We start from the raw sequence: 26,287 nt of genomic DNA, 5'->3' as shown, positions 1-26,287 counted from the left end.
TTATATTCTGTAACTGGTGAGCAGCTATATTTCCCGTACTTTCCAGGCACCATTCAAGTAGTGATAAAATGTTTAAGTAGTTTATAATTAATCTCTATTTCAGTTACCTGTTATTGTGTGCTATTTTTTCGCATCTGTTTTATAGTTCACTGTTCAGTATTTTATGAGAATAAATGTAATTGTTCGCTCTGCTTGTCTGGACTGACTAAAAATCCCGGTGGTTTGTGTGTTGGGTCTGTGAGTGCTTTCTGGGAACTGTGAGACCTCTGGGAGTGTGGCCTCCAGTAACCTAGAAATCACTGGGGATAATTTGAAAGCAGAAGACTCGTCCAGAGACAGTTGTGACCCAGTCGGTGGGAGGAGGGTGCTAGTGTAGAGCACAAGCGGCAGGTGCAGGTGGACCTGAACTGTGCTGGGGGGGACAAGACCCTCCAGGTGGCAACAAGGTTAACCCCAGGTGGGTGACTAGGCGTTTTGTGACATTGGGGTTCTGGGCTGGTAGTCCATAGCTCTCCTGATGTGTAATTCCATCTTGCAGTGGCTAAGCAGCATCTTCACAAAGCTACATTTCATGACACTTCAACCTGAAATAAGTTTTGAGATCCAGGTTGCTGCTGTTTTGGGTGGTTATATCAGTTAGTGTTAGATAGATTTCACTGCTTTTTTATCCTTTAAAACTGACAGCTGATTAGCTACTGGGCTGCTTCATTTGGTATATTCTCTGCTCACCCTCCTGTGAATCCACATACAGACCCTCTGGAGTTGCTAACTTCAGAGGGCACTTTATCTCTAGCTGTTAAATAACTTCATTTTGTTTTGTTCTTAAAGAGCTGAGAGAAGGTCTAACAGATATCAAGAAAAATTTGCTTGGATCCCTGAGGACTGCTTGGGAGTCCTTCACCAGACCTCCTGTATCAGAGGCATTACAAGCCATTGAGACGGCACCGGAGTGCCAGTCAAGCCCAGGCAAAGAAAGTGGTGAGTTGGGCAGGCCTACAAATCTGTATCACATATTAAGGGTTTCCCCCCTTCGCTGACAATGATGTACGAGTGTCTTTGAATATACACTCTGCTTAGAGCTATGCTCAGACCTGCTCTAGTATGCAGATGTACAGGAAGGAATACCTGAATCAAACCTGTTTCTCTCCACTTTTTTTCCTTCCCTACCTCCAACACATTTTTGGTCAATTGTGACTTTCATCAAGTCTGAGGAATGAGACTGATAATGTTTTATTTTTATTTTCTCCTTCACTCCATCGCTCATTCTGTTTCTCTAGTACAGTGTTCTCATCCCATCCCCCTCTTTCTCCATGTAGTACCCCTTCGCTCTCCTTCCTTCTCTCAATGGCAGGTCTCCTGTCCCCTGGGTCTCTAGGTTTGTTGATAGATGACAGAATTTAGGTTCCTTATATTAATTGATGATAATTTATTTTGATTTTTTTGGTTTGTATTCATGCAAATTAATATCCTTTTCCCACGGACCTCAAAAATGAAACACCTTTAAGTTTTTTTCACTTTTCCTAAAATACAGTTAAATGGGTGTGTTCAAAATTTGCAGTTTTATATCTTTTTCTTTAATATAATTTAATATGTAATGCTACCACTGCTCATATATATCCCATGCATGTCCAGTGCTCTTTATGCCCATCCCTGGTGTGTGGAATGCAGTGCTGTCATTTGCCAATGTAGTACCATTGTGTTGCAACCCTGTTTTGTCTTGCTTAAGTTCAGATGTGAAGCTAGAGGAAGTCTCACATTCAGAAGAGAAGGAGGAATCTCCACTTAATGTTGGGATGTTAAATGGAGGTCAGAGGTTCGACTATGTGCTGCAAGAGAAGCCCATCGAAAGCTTTAATGAGTATCTATTTGCACTACAGAGCCACCTCTGTTACTGGTAAGACCCTTAGCACTCCCCCTTCTCCTATAGTGGTGCCCTCTCTGTCATTGTTCAAACACTGTTCAGTGCCAAAAAAATGACAAAGGTCAGTGGCACCTTTTTATAGACTGATTTTATTGAATCATGAGCTTTCAAGAATAAGATGGACTCTTCTCTTCAAAAGCTCATACCTTCATAAATTGCTTCATCTGTAAAGTGTCATCAGCCTCTTTGTAGACTAACATGACTACCTCTTTTGGTAAGAACCCAGTCTCGTCATCTCTTACTGGTAAGGCAGGAACCCTCTTTTCATAGTATGGCAGCAACCCTCTTTTCATAGTATATATACAAGACACACACTATGCAGCTGTGTTTCTGACTAATGGTCTCTTTCCTTCAAATTGTAGGCTCTATGGGAGAACATTGCTTGTTTTTATTTGGGGGTGGGGGGATATGACAGGATGAAGCAATGTTACTCGCTTGTAACAGGTGTTTTCCATAGACTGCAGGATTAATCAGGCACACACTTGGTTGACATCATCCAATTTTGCAGGGACAGAACTGTTCTCCCATAGCTCTGATCTTCAGTTCAGAGTATGTATGGCTCTTCCCACATGCAGTGGTCTCCTTGGTTCCTCAGTCAGTTTCAAAGCTTGAGGAATTGGGCAACTGTTGAGGAAATGGAATGGACTGTGTGCCTGATCAACCCTGCTATCTACAGAAAACACCTGTTTAGACAAAGCAACATTGCTTTTTCTGTCAACAAGTAGGATTGAGTCGGACACAAGCAGGTGAATCCCAAGTTTCAGGTTGCCCAAACTCTTAATACGTTTAGAATTTCAAGAGCAGCTCACATTGACATAATGTGAGAGTTGCTTGCTCAAAGGGACAGATTAGCCAGAGCATCTTCACTGGGCTATCTCTACTACTAAAGCTTGGTCCAGGTAGTCATGCGAAGTAAAGGTGTGGCATGATGACCGTGTCACTGCTTTTTCAGATGGTATCTAGCAATGCAATAGTCCTAGTCTGATTAGGCTTCACTTCAGAATTGAAAGGGGCATGTGCGTGTTCACAACAAAATTGGATACAGGAGCCGAGCTCATTTGCGTCTGGTACACCGGTCCTGTTGGGATCAAAGGAGAGGGCTGCCTTGTGTGGGTTTTATGTGGTTTGGGGAAAAAAGGTTGGAAAAACTATTTTTATTTATTTTATTTATTGATTTGTTGCATTTGTATCCCACATTTTCCCACCTATTTGCAGGATCAACGTGGCTTACATTATTCCGTAATGGCGATTGCCATTTCCTGCATGAGGAAATACAATTGTTATTGCATTAAAAGTTCATAAGTGACCAAGTAGATTAACAGTCAAGTATAGAGAATTCATTATCGGGATAAGAAATAGAGTGGTGTTGCGTTAAAGTTCATTCGTGACAAGTTGATGAGGCAATCAGGTATAGAGAGTTCAGTTATGTCCAGTTCTGGATCATTGTGGTATGCTTTGTTGAATAGGTTGGTTTTTAGTGATTTCCTCATTTATGTGGAAAGTTGACTCCACCTTCGGTAAGAATTTAGGGTTGGTTCGGAGAAAAACTTTAAGATTAAACTGAGTATAGGGTTCATTGTCTACCAATGCTAGATCACTCATCTAGAGTACCTTCCATATTGTTGTATCAGACCAGTGGATGGAGACAGAGGCATAGTTCTTCTGACTCAGCATAGAATGTTCAGTATTTCCTGTCTCCTAAGCAGGTGGATGACGGGCTAACAGCCCCGCTTATGACCTGGTTTATAACTTCTGAGCTATAACTACACTTTTGGGGTTTACTGCTCCTGAGCCAGTTTTATACTGTGACTCGACTGAGTTTGGGGGTGTTTATTTAGCTTGTTCCCCTGAATCAGCTTCTTAGCTGTGTTCTAGTTGAGTTGGGGATGCTCTCTTGTGCTTGTTCTCCTGACCCAGTTTAATGCTTGGGGTTCAGTTGAGTTGGGGTACCTTCTTTGGCATAAGCTCCTGTTAAAAAAAAAGGCAGCTGTTCTACGGAACTGAGGTATATCTCAGAAGTCTGAGATCCCTACTACCCCTCTCTTCCCCCCGCCCCCCTCCTAGACCATTGGATCACTAATATCTCCTGTAGAAGTGAGCCTGCATTGGGTGAGCCTGTTCTGATTTATTTCAGTGCTCTGGTGTTTGTTCCTCTGTTCCTTATTAACTCTCACTGGTATGTGACTGGACTTTTTCTCACAGTAGGGATCACTGACAGGAAACTTTGTTCTTCCGGTTTCTATAAGCAGTGAAATGTTCTATGTGACTGTCACAAAAAGCCTAGCCACTCGCCTGAGTCTACCCCACGGCCACTTTAGAGGGTCTATCCCCAGCACAGCTTAGGTCCGGTCCGCCTGCACCTGCCGCTTCTGCTCTACACTAGCACCCTCCTCCCACCGACTGGGTCCCAACTTCCTCTGGGCGAGTCTCCTGCTCCCAAATTAGTTCCAGTGATTCCAAGGTTTCTGGGGCCACACTTCCAGTGGTCCCACAGTTCCTAGAAAGCACTCAGACCCAACACACAAACCACCAGGATGCAATCAGCTAACAAATAACAGGTAACAGGTATGATTGCCTAGTAAACAAGTATGTAGATAGTTTTATCTCTAAATAGTACCTTGGGAGTTCAGAACATATAGCTGCTCACAGGTTATTAAATATAACTGTTCAAGGGCCTCAGCAAAGAGATCTTTCTCTCTCTCTCTCTTCTCCCTGGCTAAGACTGGAGAAAAAGCCAATACATCCTATCTGAATTTGATCTCTTGGGCCAACGAGAGCCCAGAACAACAGATTTTAAAAGTAGCTGGCCACATCACTGCAGGTTAACTTCTTCTCTGTCTTAAACTAAAGAAGGAACAGTCGTTTCTCTGTAACAACTTTAAACGTAAACATTCACCACCTGCAGGCCAAACTAGAGAAATATACTTCAAGAAATAATCGTTTACAGGCTTAAAACCCACTGTTTTGTCACAGTGACTTATCTATAAGCAGTGACTACTTCTTTGACTCTCTTATGTGGAAGATTAACTACTCCTGTTTCTGTGTGACATTAAATTGTTCTCATTGTTCCAGATTGTTATAATTTTTCCCGCCAAAATTCTTTTTCCATTTCTATCATCTGGTTTTGTTTTTTCAAGTTTCCCTGGTTGTTTGTAAGCAAATCCAGATATTTATTAGCTCTCCTCGAGTAAAAAAAAATGTACCCCTTACTAGGCATGTGTTCCTATTATTTGTGTAATGCTACAGTCTAGCTGTTTTGTGCAGCTAACTTGATAGCACTGGTATTAGCCACCACTGTTATACGACTGCAAGAAGTCTCTAATATTGTGGGTTTTTTTCTTAGACTAATAGGCTTCCATCATGGGTTGTCCTGTTTGAGTGTCTCATGTCTCAAGGCCCTCATGCCTTCTTCTTGCTCTTACGACAACTGGGGTTTTCATGTCTGAACAGAGCATTCTTTGACACCAGGTTAGTCAATAACTATTCTCATCGGTCTCCCTTTTTTTACTCTCAGTGAAGTGTGCTTCTTAATTTTCCTTGGTAGTCAAAGATGTAGGTAGGGAAGCACAGTGTGTGTGGGGTGGGGGGGGAGGGGTTTAGCCCCTGATAGCTTTCTTCCTATATTTCCTTCTCTAGATATTCAACTTCTCCAGGACTTCCATTGTAATGCAGTATTCCATTCATAGATGCATCTTGGTCTTAGGCTGATGCCTTCAAAACCTTTTCAAGGAAAACATCAGTTGGGTTTGTCTCTTGGTCTGCACATCTCTTCAATGCTTTTCTCTGTTACTCCTTCTTATCATGGGAATCACATTCTTCTCCTCTTCCATACCTTTTGTCTTTCCAGAGCCCTTCTGATTGTTCTTGGTTCTGTCTACTAGGTACTGCTCTAAAGGACCTCTAAAGCTATTCCAGTTTATCTATATGCTGTTCCAGTTTATCTGTATCTCTGTCAGTTTATTAGACTGGGGAGATTAAATGATGCGTTTATTTGCTAAATTCTTTCTCTCTTTAGAGTGTTTATATATTTTAGTCCTGCCCTGTGTTGGGGACACAGCTTTGCTACATTCCATTGGTCTGGGTTGGTCTGATAGGATGCTGTGGCAGGAAAAATTGTGTCTTACCTGATAACTTTCTTTCTTTTAGTCCTATTAGACTAGTCCAGAATCTCTCCCTGGTTGATACATTTTATTTTGCTTACATTTTTCAGATATCACAGATTCTACTTGTACATTTTTCCTAACCTGTTGTTTCCATAGCGTCTCTCTAGACCGGCACAGATGGGTTATTCACTCCGACCAGCAGATAGAGACTGAGAACAAACTGAGCTTCAAGTGAACCTATAAGTGGGCTGTGCAGCCCTCAGGAAACCAGTCTGTTCTCAAACTCAGCAGATGGAGGAGTGGTAAGCCTGTGCAGTCGGTTACTTGTGGGCCCTGGGATTTCTTTTTTTGTATTGAATTTTTTTCCTGGGGCTACTAAGTAAGAGTGGAGGAGTGGTTAGGGTGGTGGACTTTGGTCCTGGGGAACTGAGGAACTGAGTTCAATTCCCACTTCAGGCACAGGCAGCTCCTTGTGACTCTGGGCAAGTCACTTAACCCTCCATTGCCCCAGGTACAAATAAGTACCTGTATACAATATGTAAGCTGCATTGAGCCTGCCATGAGTGGGAAAGCGCGGGGTACAAATGTAACAAAACAAAAAAAAAGAGAAAACACTCTCTCTTTATTAAAAAATAAAAATAAATCCCAATAATAAATAAATACACCAGAGGTGGTTTTGGGTTTTGCTTACCTCTTGTCTGTCTGCTGAATAGGGGTTGAGACCCGTGGGGGCCTCTTTTGCCCCAGTGGTGTTAAACCCGGGTGCCTGGGTCCCTTCCCTCTCCCCCCACTTGGACCCTGCTGTGCATACCTTTGGTTTGGTTTGGAATAGGTGGAGGAGGAGGTACTCCTGGACTGTGCTTCTCAGGGGTTGGAGGCTTTACCTGGCTGGTCTGAGGAGGAGGACCTCAGGGACCAGGAGTAGCTGGGAGGGATGACTCCTGGAAGGAGGAGCTGCCTCTGGGGTAGACGCCTGAGTTGTCTGCATATACCATCGGGAGGAGCTGCAGGAACTGATTTCCCAGGTGTCTTCCATTTTTTTATATTGTTTCATGGTAGTTATTACGTTTCAATTTACTGTTTTCAAGTTTACCTCATTTATTGTATTTATGATTATTCTTGGATATTTTACTATTGTTATGCTGTTACAAAATTGTAAGTTTGTTAAACTGTACCTGCTCTACGCTGCCTTCTGAGAATCTCGTCATAAAGGCGGTTAATAAATCCCAATAAATAAATAAAATTAAAAAAATAAGCAAATAGTGGAAAGAAGGGAGTTCCAAAGCAATGGGGAAACCAGAAAAAAGCAGGGGTTTGAGTGAATTCATAGTGAGCTTCTTTCAAAGAGGGAATTTGAGGTTGATTATCATTGAGAGAAACTCACAGTAGCAAGAGTTCACTATGCTGCTGATATGAGCCTTTCTCCTTTTTCCATTGCTGGGGTACATCTGTGGAACACCCTCCCTGGCTAAATTCGCTTATGCAGGAGTGTGGTAAAAAAAAACCTGCTAAAAATACAGCTGTTTGTTGAGGCTTTTAATGTAGGTGTGATCTGTGTTTACTTTTAATATTGAAGAGCAGTATTTGTAGCTGGTAGCTAGTTTGTACTGCCGACAGTCGCTCAAAAGAGCATGGTTCGGGATAAGGTATCTTTCAAAGATATCACCATAACAGGGAAGATAGAGTATCCTGATAGTGAGGTTGCAAAAGAGATTGTAGTAGATCGGGTATCTTTAAATAACAATAAAAATCAGACAAAAGATTGCCAATTAATACTGTCAAGTACTAAGCATGATGTACTTAGGAACAACAAACATAGTTTGAAATGTCTATATGCGAATGCCAGGAGCCTAAGAAATAAGATGGGGGAGTTAGAATATATTGCACTAAATGAAAAATTAGATATAATAGGCATCTCTGAGACCTGGTGGAAGGAGGATAACCAGTGGGACACTGTCATACCGGGGTACAAATTATATCGTAGTGATAGGGTGAATCGGATTGGTGGAGGGGTAGCATTGTATATTAACGAGAGCCTTGAATCAAATAGATTGAAAATTCTGCAGGAAGCAAAACACTCCTTGGAATCACTGTGGATTGAAATTCCATGTGCAAAGGGGAAAAGGATAGTGATAGGAGTGTACTACCGTCCGCCTGGCCAGGACGAACAGACGGATGCGGAAATGTTAAAGGAAATCAGGGACGCAAACAAACTGGGCAACACAATAATAATGGGGGATTTCAATTACCCGCATATAGACTGGGGTAATGTAACATCTGTACACGCAAGGGACATAAGATTTCTTGATGAAATCAAGGACAGCTTCATGGAACAGCTAGTTCAGGAGCCGACAAGAGAAGGAAAAATACTAGACTTAGTCCTTAGTGGTGCTCATGATCTAGTGCAGGGGGTAACGATACGAGGGCCGCTTGATAACAGTGATCATAATATGATCGGTTTTGATATTGGCATTGAAGGAAGTGAAACTAGGAAATCAAGTACGCTAGCGTTTAACTATAGAAAGGGTGATTACGACAAAATGAGAAAAATGGTGAAAAAAAGACTGAAAGGAGCAGCTCGCAGAGTAAAAAACTTGCATCAGGCGTGGATGCTGTTTAAAAACACCATCCTGGAGGTTCAGGACAAATATATTCCACGTATTAGAAAAAAGGGAAAAAAGACTAAACGTCAGCCGGCGTGGCTAAACAGTAAGATAAAGGAAATCATTAGAGCCAAAAAACAATCCTTCAGAAAGTGGAGAAGAGAACCAACTGAAAGTAACAGGATAGATCATAAGGAATGCCAAGCCAAATGCAAAGCGGAGATAAGGAGGGCAAAAAAGGACTTTGAGAAGAAATTAGCGTTGGAAGCAAAAATACATAGTAAAAACTTTTTTAGATACATTAAAAGCAGGAAACCGGCCAAAGAGTCGGTTGGGCCGCTGGACGAAAATGGTGTTAAAGGGGCGATCAAGGAGGACAAAGCCGTAGCGGAGAAATTAAATGAATTCTTTGCTTCGGTCTTCACCGAGGAGGATTTGGGGGGGACACCGGTGCCGGAAAGAATATTTGAAGCGGGGGAGTCGGAGAAACTAAACAAATTCTCTGTAACCTTGGAGGATGTAATGGGTCAGTTCAGCAAGCTGAAGAGTAGTAAATCACCGGGACCTGATGGTATTCATCCCAGAGTATTAATAGAACTAAAAAATGAACTTGCGGAGCTACTGTTAGAAATATGCAATCTGTCCCTAAAATCGAGTGTAATACCGGAAGACTGGAGGGTAGCCAATGTTACTCCGATTTTTAAGAAAGGTTCCAGAGGAGATCCGGGAAATTATAGACCGGTGAGTCTGACGTCGGTGCCGGGCAAGATGGTGGAGGCTATTATTAAGAATAAAATTGCAGAGCATATACAAAAACATGGACTGATGAGACAAAGCCAGCACGGATTTAGTGAAGGGAAGTCTTGCCTCACCAATCTAATGCATTTTTTTGAGGGGGTAAGCAAACATGTGGACAATGGGGAGCCGGTTGATATTGTATATCTGGATTTTCAGAAGGCGTTTGACAAAGTGCCGCACGAAAGACTCCTGAAGAAATTGCAGAGTCATGGAATCGGAGGTAGGGTATTATTATGGATTAAGAACTGGTTGAAAGATAGGAAGCAGAGAGTAGGATTGCGTGGCCAGTATTCTCAGTGGAGGAGGGTAGTTAGTGGGGTCCCGCAGGGGTCTGTGCTGGGTCCGTTGCTTTTTAATGTATTTATAAATGACCTAGAGATGGGAATAACTAGTGAGGTAATTAAATTCGCCGATGACACAAAATTATTCAGGGTCGTCAAGTCGCAGGAGGAATGTGAACGATTACAGGAGGACCTTGCGAGACTGGGAGAATGGGCGTGCAAGTGGCAGATGAAGTTCAATGTTGACAAGTGCAAAGTGATGCATGTGGGTAAGAGGAACCCGAATTATAGCTACGTCTTGCAAGGTTCCGCGTTAGGAGTTACGGATCAAGAAAGGGATCTGGGTGTCGTCGTCGATGATACGCTGAAACCTTCTGCTCAGTGTGCTGCTGCGGCTAGGAAAGCGAATAGAATGTTGGGTGTTATTAAGAAGGGTATGGAGTCCAGGTGTGCGGATGTTATAATGCCGTTGTATCGCTCCATGGTGCGACCGCACCTGGAGTATTGTGTTCAGTACTGGTCTCCGTATCTCAAAAAAGATATAGTAGAATTGGAAAAGGTACAGCGAAGGGCGACGAAAATGATAGTGGGGATGGGACGACTTTCCTATGAAGAGAGGCTGAGAAGGCTAGGGCTTTTCAGCTTGGAGAAGAGACGGCTGAGGGGAGATATGATAGAAGTGTATAAAATAATGAGTGGAATGGATCGGGTGGATGTGAAGCGACTGTTCACGCTATCCAAAAATACTAGGACTAGAGGGCATGAGTTGAAGCTACAGTGTGGTAAATTTAAAACGAATCGGAGAAAATTTTTCTTCACCCAACGTGTAATTAGACTCTGGAATTCATTGCCGGAGAACGTGGTACGGGCGGTTAGCTTGACGGAGTTTAAAAAGGGGTTAGATAGATTCCTAAAGGACAAGTCCATAGACCGCTATTAAATGGACTGGAAAAATTCCTCATTTTTAGGTATAACTTGTCTGGAATGTTTTTACGTTTGGGGAGCGTGCCAGGTGCCCTTGACCTGGATTGGCCACTGTCGGTGACAGGATGCTGGGCTAGATGGACCTTTGGTCTTTCCCAGTATGGCACTACTTATGTACTTATGTACTTATGTACTTATGTACTTATGTTATTGTTTTTAATCTTTATTTTATTGTGAATGTTTGATTTGTAAATCACCTAGGTTGTAGGCGATGTATATGTTTTTAAAATAAATAAATAGGAGTGTAATGGATAAGCGGAGAGGAAAGATAGGAAGGGCTACCAGAATAGTGTATCTTGTAGGTAAGAACTAAGATTTTATAATGACTATGAAGTATGATACGTAACCAAAATACCTTCATTTACATGCCTTCCTGCTTCCTAAAACTAGGCAGCTTCCTATAGAATTATCCATTAGGGTTAGGGGCTTGTTCTGTAAAAGAATGCAAGCACCTGCTTTCCTTGATAGAATAAGATTATAACCATCAAAGTATGTGTCTTTTATGTGGTGCTCCTGCTATAGAGCTGGTGTAAATGTTTGTGCCTAAATGCTAGAGATACACAAACAACTTTATAGAATACTATGTTAGGCATGTGCGAGGCCTATCCATGCTGCATCCTGACTCTGGCCCTTTAATGCCTACCTGTGAAATATGCCCTCTGTGGCTCTCCAATCTTTACCCCTTCCAGTGCAGAGACTGTGGTAGGATGCAGCCAATGGGGAGGCTTCTAGTCACAGGAAGGGAGGGACTGAGTTTCAAGGTCTGGAGTAGGTGGAGGCTGCGCATGTAGAACCATTATGGAACGTGAGAGTATTGCGGAGGAACAAGATTGTTGAAAGGAAGCAGGAATTTAAGAAGAAAAAGAAAGTATGAAGGGTCTTCTGCAGGCTGAGGAAAAGAACTGGCAGTAAATGCAGTAATGGTGTGGAGATGCGACACTGCCTGAGAGAGTGCATGCACTTGTGTGCATTTCTGTAATATAATGTTATGTAATATAAGCATGTATTTATAGAATAGCGCTTAGGTGGAATTTATTATTTACATGCTTATGTGCACACATATATGCACATATATACCATTCTAATGAAATACCACATACTTTATAGAATTATCCTGTTTGGGAATTAAAGCCAGGTAGGACTGGCTGTTTGTTACAGTGACAAGGAAAGAGGTACAGACTTTAAGAGCATTTGTGTGTATAGCTTTGTATCAGAAGAGATGATAATTGGCTAGGCTGGATGGGTGACTTGGTCTTTTTCTACCATCATCTATGGGGCATCCAACCTGTGGCCCAGGGGCTGTACATGGCCCACTTGAGATTTCTAGCAAAATTAATTTTCACCTAATTAGCACAAATGATTTTGAAGCATTGCAGAAGTATTGGTGGATATGAAGTCATAATGTCAGAGAGTCACAGATTTCGTTGAGTATAAATCATTCTGTAAGAGCCTAATATTCATGTGGCCTGCATACATGTAAATGTCTGATCATGCAGCCCACTGTTGAAAAAACTTGAACACCTCTTATCTTGTGTTACTATTGTGCTCATTTTCAAAGCATGTAGACTTACAAAACTAAATAGGCCCCGATGCTCAGAAGCAAATGCGGTCGATAGAGGCCATTAGCACCGAATGCTCAGAGGCGATGAGCACGTAAAAGAACAAACTCACTGGCTCTGAGCGCAATGTCATCCCATATTCTCAGTGGGCAGTGTGTCAAACTGGCGTTAGGGTTGTGCTGAGCCTTTCAGAGGAATAGGGAGATGTGTAGCAAGATTCTTTTTTGTTTTGGGCCGACTTGAAAAAAAACAAAATTTCTCTTTACCCTATCAAATGATCCACAGCACCATGTCCAAAACCCACTTCTATCTGCTTTTAGCCAAAACATCCTTGCCTGTTACTTCTTGCTAGTGCCAGTCCAGCTGTTGTTTATAGAGCAGATTCCCCCTCCCTCTATCTGCTCTCAATTACCTCATTCAGCTTTCATTACAGTGAAATGTCTTATGATTTTTAGAGGCCTAGCTCTTAGCTCTAAGCCTGAGCCCTTGGCCTGTATTTCACTGAGCGTAAGTGACAGCATTTTTCTACAGTCAGAGAGATCCAGATGGAGGTGCTGGACAATTCCAGCACACAGATAGGTGCTGGCGCTCCTGACTCCTTTTCACTTCTTTCTTACGCATTTCCAGTTGTGCTCTGGTCCCTGCACCCACTTCTGGGGCCACAGCAGAGTACAACTTTGGGTTAAAGGAACAACTTCCTCCTCCTTTCCCTCCTCCCCCCTCTGGCATTCTTAGCATGCGCTCAAGAGCTCTCCTTAACACACAACTCTTCAGCACATGCACCAGTCACAACCCTCCCACAGAAGTCCCTAATACTCAGTGCTATGAGTACGCCTAAATTTCCATGTCATTAGTGTTGAACATTAGGGACTTCCTTTGACACACTGTTCATCGGGGCCATAGTAAACTATAAATGAGGCGCCACATACCCAAATATAGGAGGAGTTTTCTTGATTGTGAAATCAGAATGATTAGAAATACACAAACATGTTTAGAGTATGCAGCCGCTAAGCAGGGTTAATTTATGATTCGGAGCTGCACTAAGGAATCAAAAATTTATGGCAAATGATATTGAGTGCTGCAGAGGGTCTTTGCTTTTACTTCTGGTAGGATAGTGTTCATTGCTTTCCTGTATTCTCTTACGCAGGCAGTCAGAGGACACAGCACTGCTGGTTCTTAAAGAGATCTATCAGAGCCTGAGAACTGCCCTTCATCAATCCTTGTCATGAATTTTTACCCTTCATCTGGTAAGTGTTACCTTGCTCAATTCACTTAAGCAGATGTTAAAAAGTAAAATCTAAACATTGTAATTGGTTGGACAGCATCCCACAATGATGGATCAGTAAACACTAAAACTGATTGACCTGTAGTAATGCAGCTTTTACCATGTAACCTTTAAGTGCACAGAACTAACAAAACTGCACATACATAGACAGTAGTAGTATTTAGCGCACTCTTTTCCATTGGTAGCTCAAGGTACGTTACATTCAGGTACAGTGGGTATTTCCCTGTAATCTCTAAAGACTTGCCCAAGGCAATAGGGATGTGTACAGGCAAAATACTTTTGATAGTTCCCCCCCCCCCCCATCCCAAATTTTCTTTTTTTGTTTCATTTTGCACATAGTTTAATTTTAACATCCATTAAGTACTTTTTAATACACCCAAATCAGTGGTGCGCTTGTTAATTTTTTTGACACTATATTTAAGGTGTAGTGATGAGTGCACATCTCTAATAAGATCATAATACCTGATAAGAGAGAGAAATAACCCCGTGAATAAATAACTAACATAGAGTGGCCAAAGGAGGAGATTTTGTATTTTGGACTGGCCATTTTAAGGTGTGACCTGCACCATCTTAAAGTGAGATATTTATGCAAGGAAACTTCCAGTGCCACAGAGCATAGTTTTGCAAGAAAGAATGGGCCAAAATTCCTCAAGGGTGATGTGGGAGACCAGTGCTTATGGTAGTTGAAGTTATTGCTCAAAGAGGTCCTTCCTGCCACCAGTTACTAAATGAAGGGTTCACCTACTTTTTCACACAGATACTTATTATTGAATCTTTTTGTTTAATAAATAATCTATATTCTCCGAGGACAAGCAGGCTGCCTGTTCTCACATGTGGGTCGACGTCCGCGTCGGCCTGGGAACCGGCATTTTGCAAGCAAAATATTTTAAAAAGTCTTGCCAGAGTCTTCTGCACCGATTCCCCACCCATTGCGTGAACGCGTTCCTCAGTTATTTTTTTCTCCGCGTTGAGGTGCGGTCGAGTTTTTTTTTCCGCTCCTCTCAGGCCCAGGAAAGAGTCTCATCCATTTTGTGGCTTTTGCCTTATATCTTTTCTTTTTTTAATAGAAATTTACACTTTAAAAAAACAACAAACTGCCAGTAGTTTTCTTTAATTTTTGCCTTTTAAAGTTTCTTTTGTTTTTCGACGCGGCCAGCTTCTTCCCTTCTTTTCGTGCCCTTTTTTCTTTTAACAGGCACGATCGTGTCTTTTAATTTTGCCGAAGCCGTTTTTCCTTCCATGTCATCGAAGACACCCAGTGGCTTCAAACGTTGTACTCGGTGTAACTGGACCATCTTAGGTACCGATACCCACGCCTGGTGTATCCAGTGCCTTGGGCCCGACCATAGCCCAGCCGCTTGTAGTCTGTGTCTTTGCATGAAGAAATGGACTCAAACGTCTCGAGAAGCCCAACGAGAGAAGCTTTGTGGGGCTCAGTCCGGTCCTTCGACATTGGTACCGAGGTCGGCAGCATCGACATCGAGGGATGCATCGATGTTGGGAGCAAAGGTAATGGCTGCGGAACTATCAACTCGTGCTGGGAGCAGTGAGGCATCGAGTGGGTCTCCACCTGACTTGAGGCCTCCTGTTATGCAGGCCCCCTGGGACCGACCTTCGGACCCAGCTCCGAGGAGATGTGAGGATTCCACGTCTTCCTCATCGGTACCGAGGAGTCTCGATGACGGGCGTCGAGCGAAGGCGAAGAATCACCGTCATCGTTCTCCTTCGACACACTGTGCTAGGAGCTCCAGGGCGTTGAAGGATTCGGCACCTGAGAAGTGTTGGCGCAGAGAGGATTGCTCTCCCTCTATTCAGGAGGTGCTGATGCGTCGGTCTAGCAGCCCCAGTACCTGCTCCTGAGCCTCGACAGATTCTGCCACTGGCTCCTTTACCGACCCCGCAGCCTTGTCCGACGGCGGCTCTCGACGAGCGCATCAGAGCCCTGCTTCTAGAGCTTCTGGAAGGGTTGCTGCGCCAGTCTGCTTCGGTGTCGGGGGTGCTTGCGCCTTCCGTACCATCTGCTGCAGCGGTATCTGGCCCTTCGCCTGTGGTGAGGTCCCCAACCTCAGTGCCGCCTGAGGCATCGATGTCTGGTGCCACCCAGGTCGACTCCCCTTCGACGTCGGTGGAGGCAGCTTCACCAGAGTCCTCAGCGTCGAGGCAGGCTCAATTTCGGACTACTCTGAGAGATGTCTTGTCCGATACTGAAGATGAGCGCTTGTTGGAGGAAGAGGAGGATCCCAGGTACTTTTCTTCTGATGAGTCCTATGGGATTCCTTCTGAACCTTCCCCTCCACCAGAAAGGAGACTTTCTCCACCGGAGAGTCTATCCTTTACCTCCTTTGTCTGGGAAATGGCTGCGGCTATTCCCTTCCCTATGAAGGTTGAGGATGAGCCCAGGGCTGAGATGCTCGAGGTCCTGGATTATCCTTCTCCGCCTAGAGAGGCTGCAACGATTCCTTTGCATAATGTACTGAAGGAAGTCCTTATGCGATACTGGTCGTTCCCTCTGTCTAATCCTGTGATCCTGAAAAGGACTGAATCCCACTATCAGATCCACGGGGAGCCTGGATTGATGAAGTCTCAGCTACCTCACAATTCTATGGTGGTGGACTCCGCTCTCAAAAGAGCCAAGAGTACTAGGGACTATGCCTCGGCAACCCCAGGAGCTCTTTTGATTAGATCCCCCATATGGTCTGGTTCAAAACAGAGTCACAATGTTTATATCTAAGCTACTTGGGAGCTCCCCTCAAGTAGTGATCATTGTGCTTTCAGCCTTGTTGTGCAGTTTACTCTTCTCTAAGAGTTAACTGACTTTTGGAGAAGTCCTGGAACTTGAGGAACCAAAATTCCAAGGTCATCTGGAAGACTCCTACCCTTCCTCCCCATATACTAGTCCTAGTAAGGACCTTTCCAGTAGCTACAAGCAATGTTGCTCAGGCAACTTTCTCGCCTTTTTTGAGAATGTAGTAAGCTTTTGTGGCACAAGGGGAACCACTGAGGGGATTTGTGTTTATATATTTAGTTTATTATAAACTTCCTGGAAGCCTAAAAGCTATGCTCTTCAAGCTCAGTTTACATAGGAGATGCTGGTTTTCTGAGGGATGTATTCCTTCAATCTTGTTCCTTTTCTAGAGGAGATTGAGGTGAAGGCAAACACAACTGGCTGTGGCTTGCTACAAGGACTGTAATCATCAAAGCTATTCTAAATGGGATTTTTTTCCCCCTCTGGGGAGTCAAGCGCATGTAAGACCTCCGCTGCAGGAGATGTACACTACTTGGAACTGGAGTTTAGTCCCAAAGGCTCTGTCCTCCCTTCCTCTTTAGCCTCATAGGGATAGCATTTCAAAGTCTTGTTGAAGTCTCTCTCATTAGTGGTCTTCATTAATTTTAAAGGAAAGGTATTTCTATGCCTAGTCCTCTTCTCCTCCTGAGGGCAGTTTCACTGCTGTTGGTATCAGCCTTTGACTCCTGAGGGGAAAACGTAAGGTGACATAGGTGGGGCAGGGCTGACCATTCTGAAGCCTGTTGGTAGGTCTCCTTTCATATGTTTGTAGGTGTTCAGTTCCTTCTAAATTTTGCATAGGTTTTTGGTCTACTGATGTGTCCTGATCATCAATTTCAGGAGTCAAGGACAAGATCACTTTCATTCACAACAGCAAAAGTTTGTACATCTCAACAAGCACAGTTGATAAGTATATAGAAGTCAGAATCACTTTCCAGAAGATATGCTAGCACACTTGCCTCTATTGCTTCCTTGCATTGAGCTTTGCAATGGAAGTGTGCAGGCCAGGAGGAACTATGCATTGGAATCAGGAGTTCTGAAAGCTAATATGGCTTTCACTTGAATGGTCTGGCTGCAGCTTGGGTACATCTTGTTTTGTCCATACTGGTCTGACATGGATGATAAGTTACATTTAAAGAATTTACCTGTTAATTCCCTTTCCTTTTCATCCTGTCAGACCAATATAGAAACCACCCAGGTCTCTGAAACATTCTGAAAACTAACAGCAGTACAAGGCTCCTGATTCTAAAGGTATTTGGACTAGTTATAACCTTGGTATAAGGTATTCGCATTCATGGTTAGTGTCTGTGCATAAGTACATAAGTATTTTCATACTGGGAAAGACCAAAGGTCCATCATGCCCAGCATCCTGTTTCCAACAGTGGCCAATCCAGGTCACAAATACCCGGCAAGATCCCAAAAAAGTACAAAACATTCTATACGGCTTATCCAAGAAATAGTGGATTTCCCCAAGTCCATTTAATAATGGTCTATGGATTTTTTCTTTAGGAAGCCTTCCAAACCTTTTTAAAACTCCGCTAAGCTAACCGCCTTTTCCACATTCTCTGGCAACGAATTACAGAGTTTAATTACACGTTGAGTGAAGAAAAAGTTTCTCCAATTCGTTTTAAATTTACTTCCTTGTAGCTTCGTTGCATGCCCCCTAGTGGAAAGTGTAAACAGACGCTTCACACTACCCGTTCCACTCCACTCATTATTTTATAGACCTCTATCATATCTCCCCTCAGCTGCCTTTTCTCCAAGCTGAAGAGCCCTAGCCGCTTTAGCCTTTCCTCATAGGGAAGTCTTCCCATCCCCTTTATCATTTTCGTTGCCCTTCTCTGCACCTTTTCTAATTCCACTATATCTTTTTTGAGATACAGCGACCAGAATTGAACACAGTATTCGCTGTGCAGTCGCACCGTGGTATGATACAAAGGCATTATAACATCCTCATTTTTGTTTTCCATTCCTTTCCTAATAATACCTAACATTCTATTTGCTTTCTTAGCCGCAGCAGCACACTGAGAAGAAGGTTTCAATGTATCATCAACGACGACACCTAGATCCCTTTCTTGGTGTGTGACTCCTAACGTGGAACCTTGCATGACGTAGCTATAATTCGGGTTCCTCCTTCCCACATGCATCACTTTGCAGTTGCTCACATTAAACATCATCAGCCATTTAGACGCCCAGTCTTCCCGTCTCGTAAATTTGTCTTGTAATTTTTCACAATCCTCTTGCGATTTAACGACTTTGAATAACTTTCTGTCATAAGCAAATTTAATTACCTCACTAGTTACTCCCATCTCTAGGTCATTTATAAATATGTTAAAAAACAGCGGTCCCAGCACAGAGCCTTGGGGAACCCCACTAACTACCCTTCGCCATTGAGAATACTGACCATTTAACCCTACTCTCTGTTTTCTATCTTTTAACCAGTTTTTAATCCACAATAGAACACTACCTCCTATCCCATGACTCTCCAATTTCCTCTGTAGTCTTTCATGAGGTACTTTGTCAAACGCCTTCTGAAAATCCAGACACACAATATCAGCCGGATCACTGGATTGATGTTCTTGACTAACTGTATCAGGTTTGGTTGTGGTGGTGAATTGATAACTGAAAAAAAAATATTTCATTTTCTTAGCTTTGAAATAGGCTACGGAGGAGCTGAAGGCAGCACAGCTCCTTATAAGAGGAATTAAATCAGCTCAGATCCTTTTTTCCATTACATCTAGCAACAGGTGAGTCCCTGAAGAGTGGGTTATGTCTGTCTACCAGCAGACAGACAGTCAGAGACACACACACACACACACACCGGGAAAATCACAGCACAGGGATGGTAAGACTGGCATTGTGGTGAGTACCGCTTTAAATTTTTTTATTGCTGTTGGACCCCCCTGCAATGCAGCGGCTTTCCCTAGCTGTTTGTTTATGGTGACAGAAAGAATGAAGAGCTGCTTGTGCTGTTCAGTGCGCCGGTCATCCCCGCTTTCTGGAGAATTCGGCACCATCAGCTTCCCGTGCAGGGGAAACTGCCGTGGCTTCTTTTCAGGCACAGGCAGCAGCCTTTGCGAACCCTATGATGGCCAGTACTAAGAGGCCTCCTAGGTCCTTCCCTGTCCATGGGGCTGCGCAGAAACTCGTTACTGCACAGTGGTCCACTCTGGATGCAGGTTTGAAGGTCGCTTGGACCATGTTTTGCTTGTATCCCTTATCACAAGATGAACTGAATAAGCTTCAGCTCCCAAAGGTCACTGAAAAGACAACACTGCTAGTGGAGGGTGGCATTGCCCTTAAGGACATACAGGATAGGAAGCTGGAGTCTTGAGGTGGTGGCCTTATCGCTGCAGACTTCAGTACGCAGCTCCTATGCGGCTAGGGCAAGCCTGAGCTGGGTTCAGCAGGCGGAAGATGCCCTGGTGGACTCTGGAGTGGCCATGGCGCTTCCAGTGCCCTCCTTGGAGATGGGCCTGGCATACCTGGCTGACTCTACGATGTTCTCCAGGTCTTGGCCAAATAGATAGTTTTGACAGTGCCTTATCAAGCTCCCGTTTCAGGGCAGGCTTCTGTTTGGCAAGGATCTGGAGAGGTTGGTTAAGGATTTGGGGGACTGAAGCCCCAGTAATTGCCAGAGGATAATCCTCCCTCTTTGGCTAGAGTGGGGCAGTTTCGGCAGCACCTTAAGGAGGTGCAACGGAACAGGCCTGAGAGGGCTCCAGCCTTTCAGAGGCCCAAGTAGCAGCAGAGACAGCCTTTTGAGCTGATAATAGGGACTCCTCCAAGTCAGCCAGAGCCTCTCCTGCCACCCATCCTTTACAACGATGGGGCACCGGTCCACTCTTTGCAGAGGATGATTGGCAGGCATCTTGATGATTATTTCAAGGAGTGGACTACAATCAGATCAGTGGGTCTTAGATCTTATCAGTGACGGGTACAAGTAGGAATTCTCTGCTTCAAGTATAGATTCTTTCTTGGGAGTCCCCTTGCAAGGCTTCATGCAAGCACCATGCGGTGCTAGCCACATTGCAGAACCTGGTGGACCTGGAAGCAGTTCCAGTACCCAAGAGTGGTTTTCTCATTTGTAGGTTTGTTCTACAGTTTTCTGGTTGGGGGATGAATTACCTGTTTTCCGTGTTATGAGGAAGAAGTATGTCGTTCTGGGGCTGTTGTGCTGCTTTGTTATTTCAGTACTGGCTGGCTGAAGCAAGGTCTGCCCTATAGATGGGCATAGCTCAGACTTTCTCCGCCTGCTGGTAAATGAGCATAACCCACTCTTCAGGGACTCATCTGTTGCGATTAATGGAAAGAAAATTATCAGGTAAGACATAATTTTCTCTTTTTTTTTTCCCTTCCGTCCCTTCTATCAGGGGTGCACAACTCATTTGTACGAATTGGTCTAGCAGCACTAAAGGAAAACAGTCACAGATTTTAAATTCAACCTACATCCTTTTTTTTGTATGAGTTATTTGCTCAATGGGGTTATTTTTTTTCTCTTATCAGGATTTAGATCAAGATTAATCAAAGGGTAAGTAAATAAATTGTGCTAAAATACAGATTATCCTAAGGCATTCACAAACTTTCTCAGCTCTCTAGCTATATGTAGAGAGAGAAAGAAAACCCTGCTGTTGTTCCTTGTGATCTTTGGCAAGACACTTGACTCCATTCCCTCTGGTACAGACTTACATTGTAAGCCATCTGGGACAGGAAAAAACCTAGTGTATAGCTCACCTTAAGCTACTACTGTAAAAGATGTGAACTAAATCCAAGCACGTACACACGGGGTTTCCTACTCTGGCCTTAAGGGATGCAATCAGGTCTGCTTTTCAGGATAACTAGACATTTTATATATTAAGGGTATGTAAATACAGCTGCTGTATTTGTTGTGGATCTCCAGAAAATTCCACTCATAACTGCACAGGCTTCAAGCCCTGATTCAGTGGTCTGTATATCAAACTCCCCGCCCTCTCTTTCATTTTCTTCTGTGTAGATGCATAAGTTCCTGCAACCTCTGCCAGAAAGGTCCTGCCTTCATTTCTTGTCACCATTCCAAACGCCTTCCAGCCCAGAGTGTCCATTCCAGCTGGAGTTTGGGGCAGTAACTTTTTTCATGAGCTCTGTGGACTGATAAGCAAGATCTTGCCCTACTGCGTCTAACAATGGTGAAGAGTGGGAGTCTCTCCCATTTTTGTTTCCGGGGTGGGGGGGGGGGGGGGAGTCAAGTTTAAGCTGGGCCCAGTATCAAAAGTGTTATGTTGCTGGTATGTTGTTGGGCTTTGTACAGTTGTTGTAAAGGGAATGTGTGAATCCTGTTTGTAAGAAGCAGAGCTTAGTGTTGAAAAATTCAAGCAGAGAAGGGCAGTGGGTACAGAGATGGATGGATGTGGGTGTGGCAACCAGTACAGGTGAAAATAAGTTTCTGGTTGGAGGGTGGGGAACAGGAAAGCAAGGAGTAGCCCTTTCCCTTAAATTACTCTCTCTTATACTGAAAGGGCTTATGTAAAATAATTCATGACTGGGTAAGGGACTTGATGCAAAAGGGCATTTTATAACAGCTTGGTTGAAGGAAGGACAGCAGTATATTATCACGAAGACAGGCCTCATCTCATTGCCACCTCCCTCTAGTGTTTGTCATTGCCCCTCTCAGATGGGGTTATACTGAGGTTGGCTGTGAATGTATTTACTCTATCTTTATAGAGTTAGCACAAGTACATCTAGGGTTTTACTGCACTTTTGCAAGGCTCTGCATACCAGCAATATATAAGGCGCTAAGCTAAACAAGCTCTCAAAACAAGGAAAAGGACATTTAGGCTCTAGTCTCCACAGGGGCATTGGGCAGAAACCAGTAATGGTTGCACATGTTTTAACCAAAGTACTATGGAAGGTACTCCAGTGCTTTTACTGGCTGAGGCAGCCAGGGTTATAGAGCTTGTGGACTAATGCCATGTCCTTGCATCAGGTCTAGGAAACTGTGTGTCTGATTTTTTTTTTTTAAACTAAAATGTTATCTTGAGGGTTTTTCACATATGACTTTACCTTGTTTGTATGCTTTGCTGAGTTGTACTCCTTGTTTGTGGGGGAGATGAACAGGGCATAGTCCCATGGCTGATAAAAGCCTTTACTACGTGGCATATTACAAGTGGAATAAATTTTGTATTGAAAGGAGACTCTCTGAAATTAGACCCATGTTGAGCTGATTGAAGAGAGGTAGATACACGCAAGCAGATTATACCTTGCACAGCAGTGACTTCAATAACACCTGGCTCTTATGCAGCTCTCCTAAATGTTAAATAAACATTGAAAGAAGCTTGCGAAATACATTGAATGGAGAAGAAAGACCTCATTGAAATTAAGATAACAGCTCAGATTTACAGAATGCAAGCTGTTAATACTATGTGTATCAATGGTCTTTCGAAAAATTTCCACATAGGAATAGGGTAATTCTTTCCTCTCATTCTTATAATTTATTGTGCTTGTTGCCAAATTATTCAAATATCTGTGTAAAGTTCATCCAATTTGAAATCCACTTTACTAAAACTAGAGAGTCTGAAAAATGAGGTTGACTGCTAAGCTAATAGATTTAGTAATTTCTCAGCTTTTGTAGTGATTGAACAAACGTATGGATTGTTTGCAAGAGAAATTAAATTGGTCTAGTTCAGTGAAGTGGGTTTAAGATTGGATGAACTTGCATATAACAATGTTATACTTAATTATGTTTGATGCCAAATTATTCAAAGAATGAAAAGGAAGAATTACCCTATTCATGAAAATTGATGTGAATGGTTCTAGCAGTTTGAGCTCTTTGAATTTGAGCTAGCTCTCTGGTCTTTTTTCCCCCCCACTCGTTTCCATTAATCTTGCAAGCTTATTTGATTTAGCACTTTACATTTGTTATTCCTGTGCAACTTTAGCATAACTCCATACAATAGCAGCAAAGGACAGACCAACTCAAGCTCTTTCTGCTGTGCACTTTATAGAAAAAATTATATTTTTGGCCAGAGACAAACCCATGTATTTCAGTATTGTGTTAAAGAAATAAACTTATTAATCAATAAATGTGTGTGATTATTGGTTTTGAATGTGAGTTGACCAGGTATATTGATGCCTGTGTAGAAGACTGTATAAGGAAGGGTTGGGGACAGTGAGCTGGGTATTTATCCAACTCACTGTAGAACAATAGGCATGCATGTTGTGTTACAAGAACTGTCAAACTCAGCTCTGTCCACCAGTTCAGAGCAGCCAGTGTCCTGCCTTGAACAGTAGCAAGAAGCAGTTTCTCCCAGGAGATGCTTAGCATTCAGCCAGCCAAGCTCATACTCTCTCTGTCCAGCAGTACCAAACCCTTTTAGCCTTGCACCCTTATTGCACATTTCAGAGGAGCAGAACACAAATGCAAGACCGTGTTTATAAAACCAAAGTACTAATAGAAATTATCCATACAACTGGACAGAGACTTTACCTACCATTACAAGATATATTACCCTGTTCAAAGAACTAGTGCACTAAGTAAGATTAAGGTCCCTAGGTCTTGGGTTATGTTTTAAGTCATTCAGGTTTAGTATATCTTCGTAAAACAGCATCAGCCAGGAGCAATTTACTACTACTATTTAGCATTTCTATAGCACTACAAAGCGTACGCAGTGCTGCACAAACATAGAAGAAAGACAGTCCCTGCTCAATGAGCAATTTACTGTAGTATTGACAGCAAGGCCTAGATTCATACCTGAAGGACAACACAGGAATATATACTTATACGGTCTGTGCCAGAGCCGGTGGTGGGAGGCGGGGTGGGTGGTTGGGGGCGGGGATAGTGCTGGGCAGACTTATACGGTCTGTGCCCTGAAAGACAGGTACAAATCAAGGTAAGGTATACACATAAAATGGCACATGTGAGTTTATCTTGTTGGGCAGACTGGATGGACCGTGCAGGTCTTTTTCTGCCGTCATCTACTATGTTACTATATATACTAGTAAAAAAGGCCCTTTTCTGTAAGAAATGAAACGGGTGCTAGCAAGGTTTTCCTTTGAGTGTGTATGTTTGACAGAGTGTATTTGACAGTAACTGTGTGTGAGAGAGAGAGTGTGTGTGAATGTGCGAGTCTGTGTGTGTGTGAGTGAGAGAGAGATAGACAGAATGTCGATTGTGTGTGTGTGTGTCACACACAGAGAGACACAGCGAGGCTGTGTGTGAGAGAGAGTGATTTGCTGTGTGTGTGACATACCAACCCATGAAAAAATTCAGGGAAATATTAAACATTTCATGACCTATTCTTTTTCCGCCTCCCTGTTGAGTGTATTTGTTTGATTAAAAATATGCCTTAGTTTTCTAAGAAAAGGTATACACAATGTTCAGTCAAATACATTTCCAAGCATCCTGTATCTGGTGTGCAGCAGTTTAAAAACAAAATATTTTTTTTTTGGAGGTGAAACAGCTGTTTAATCCTAAGCATTCATAGTACTGTTACTGGTACCATATCATGCCATAATAATTAGATACAACAGATGTTTTGACCTTCTTTGGGCTGGAATCTCATACCACAACAGAATTAAATTACACTGATAGATCAGGGCACAAAATGCAAAACTTGCTCCCCATACCCCATCCTGCAGAAATTTAGTTGAATTAAATCAAAGAAGAAAAAAAAGGTTATTGCACATCCATTACTTGGAAGAAACTACATTCGCTTCCTGTTTCCCTCTTTGGTTCTGAGGCAATGGATGCTGAAGTTTGAGGATTGTTTTGCTCACAGTTCCAGGGTCGTCGTTCCTCCCTCCCTCCCGTCCACTGCCAGCCCCCCTGCTTACGAATTTTTGAAGTCTCACCCAGTCGGGGTTACGGTGGACGACGACGGTGGCAGCAGCAGCAGCAGCAGCAGCGTTAAACGGCGTACAGGCTCGGGCCATCTCTGTCTCTTAGCTCTGGTCCCGCCCTCATTTCCTGTTTCCGCAAGGGTGGGACCAGAGCTGAGACAGATGGGCCGAGCCTGTATGCCGTTTACCGATGCTGCTGCCGTCACCGTCGTCTGCCGTAACCCCGACTGGGTAACTGAGACTTCAAAAATTCATGAGGGGGGCTGGCAGTGGACGGGAGGGAGGAAGGGAGGCATGACGACCCTGGAACTGTGAGCAAGGGAGACTCGGGGATCTGGGAGTGAGGGATACTGTGACACTTGGAGGGAGGGAGATATTGGCGAGGTAGTTTGTGCTTCGGGGGGGGGGGGGGGGTTTGATGTGCCAGAGGGGGGGCTTGGGTGATGCGCCGAGGGGGTGTTTGAGTGGCGCACTCACAGCTGATTCCCAGGCAGGGGGAGGAGTAGGGAAACATGCGGAGCAAGTTGCTCCGCGTGTTTCCCTACTCCTCCCCCTGCCTGGGAATCGGCTGTGAGTGACGTCTGCCTGACTACGGAGCTAGCTTAGCAACTCCAGGAGCCACGGACACAGGCAGCTACTTTAGAACGTTGGAGGTGAGAATTATTATATAGGATAACATATATAAATAAAATGGTACTTACAACTATCCTATATAATAAAAAGCACCTCCAACGTTCTGAAGCTGACTCCATGAAAGTGAAGCCTTGAAGCATTCGTGCGCCTGCTGTATCCATCTCCTGAAATGACGTCACAAACTTCCGTGTTCGTAAAGACCAATCACTGGAAGGGAACGCTGCAGTTGCCAGGCAATGGAACGCGACGTCATACGCATGAGGGTGTCGTCATCCCTCCCTCCCAGTTCCAGGCCCCCTACCTCCAAATTTTAAAAGTCATTTTCACTTACGAAGTCGGGTTTACGGTGGCCGGCAGCAGTGGTAAAAGGCATGCAGGCTCGGCCCTTCTCTGCCTCTCAGCTCTGGTTCTGCCCTTGCGGAAACAGGAAATGAGGGCGGGACCAGAGCTGAGAGGCAGAGAAGGGCCTAGCCTGCACGCCTTTTACCGCTGCTGTAACCCCGACTTGGTAAGTGGAGAGG

General features: G+C 43.6%; 1 protein-coding gene across 4 annotated transcripts in view; it reads left to right on the top strand.

Moving 5' to 3' along the window:
• Positions 1-23,357, top strand: part of DDHD2 (DDHD domain containing 2) — a 79,525-nt gene extending 56,168 nt beyond the window's left edge. For all 4 annotated transcript variants that reach the window (XM_030201941.1, XM_030201940.1, XM_030201939.1 and 1 more), the window contains exons 15-18: positions 829-978; positions 1,732-1,894; positions 13,397-13,496; positions 21,313-23,357. In XM_030201941.1, coding sequence (XP_030057801.1) covers positions 829-978; positions 1,732-1,894; positions 13,397-13,478 — 395 coding nt within the window. In that variant the 3' untranslated portion in view covers positions 13,479-13,496; positions 21,313-23,357. The remainder of the gene's footprint in view (positions 1-828; positions 979-1,731; positions 1,895-13,396; positions 13,497-21,312) is intronic.
• The last annotated feature ends 2,930 nt before the right edge of the window (positions 23,358-26,287 follow it).

Source organism: Microcaecilia unicolor, chromosome 4 (assembly GCF_901765095.1).
Source record: "Microcaecilia unicolor chromosome 4, aMicUni1.1, whole genome shotgun sequence".
NCBI classification, from domain to species: Eukaryota; Metazoa; Chordata; class Amphibia; order Gymnophiona; family Siphonopidae; genus Microcaecilia; species Microcaecilia unicolor.
This window is presented reverse-complemented; position numbering and strand designations above follow the sequence as displayed.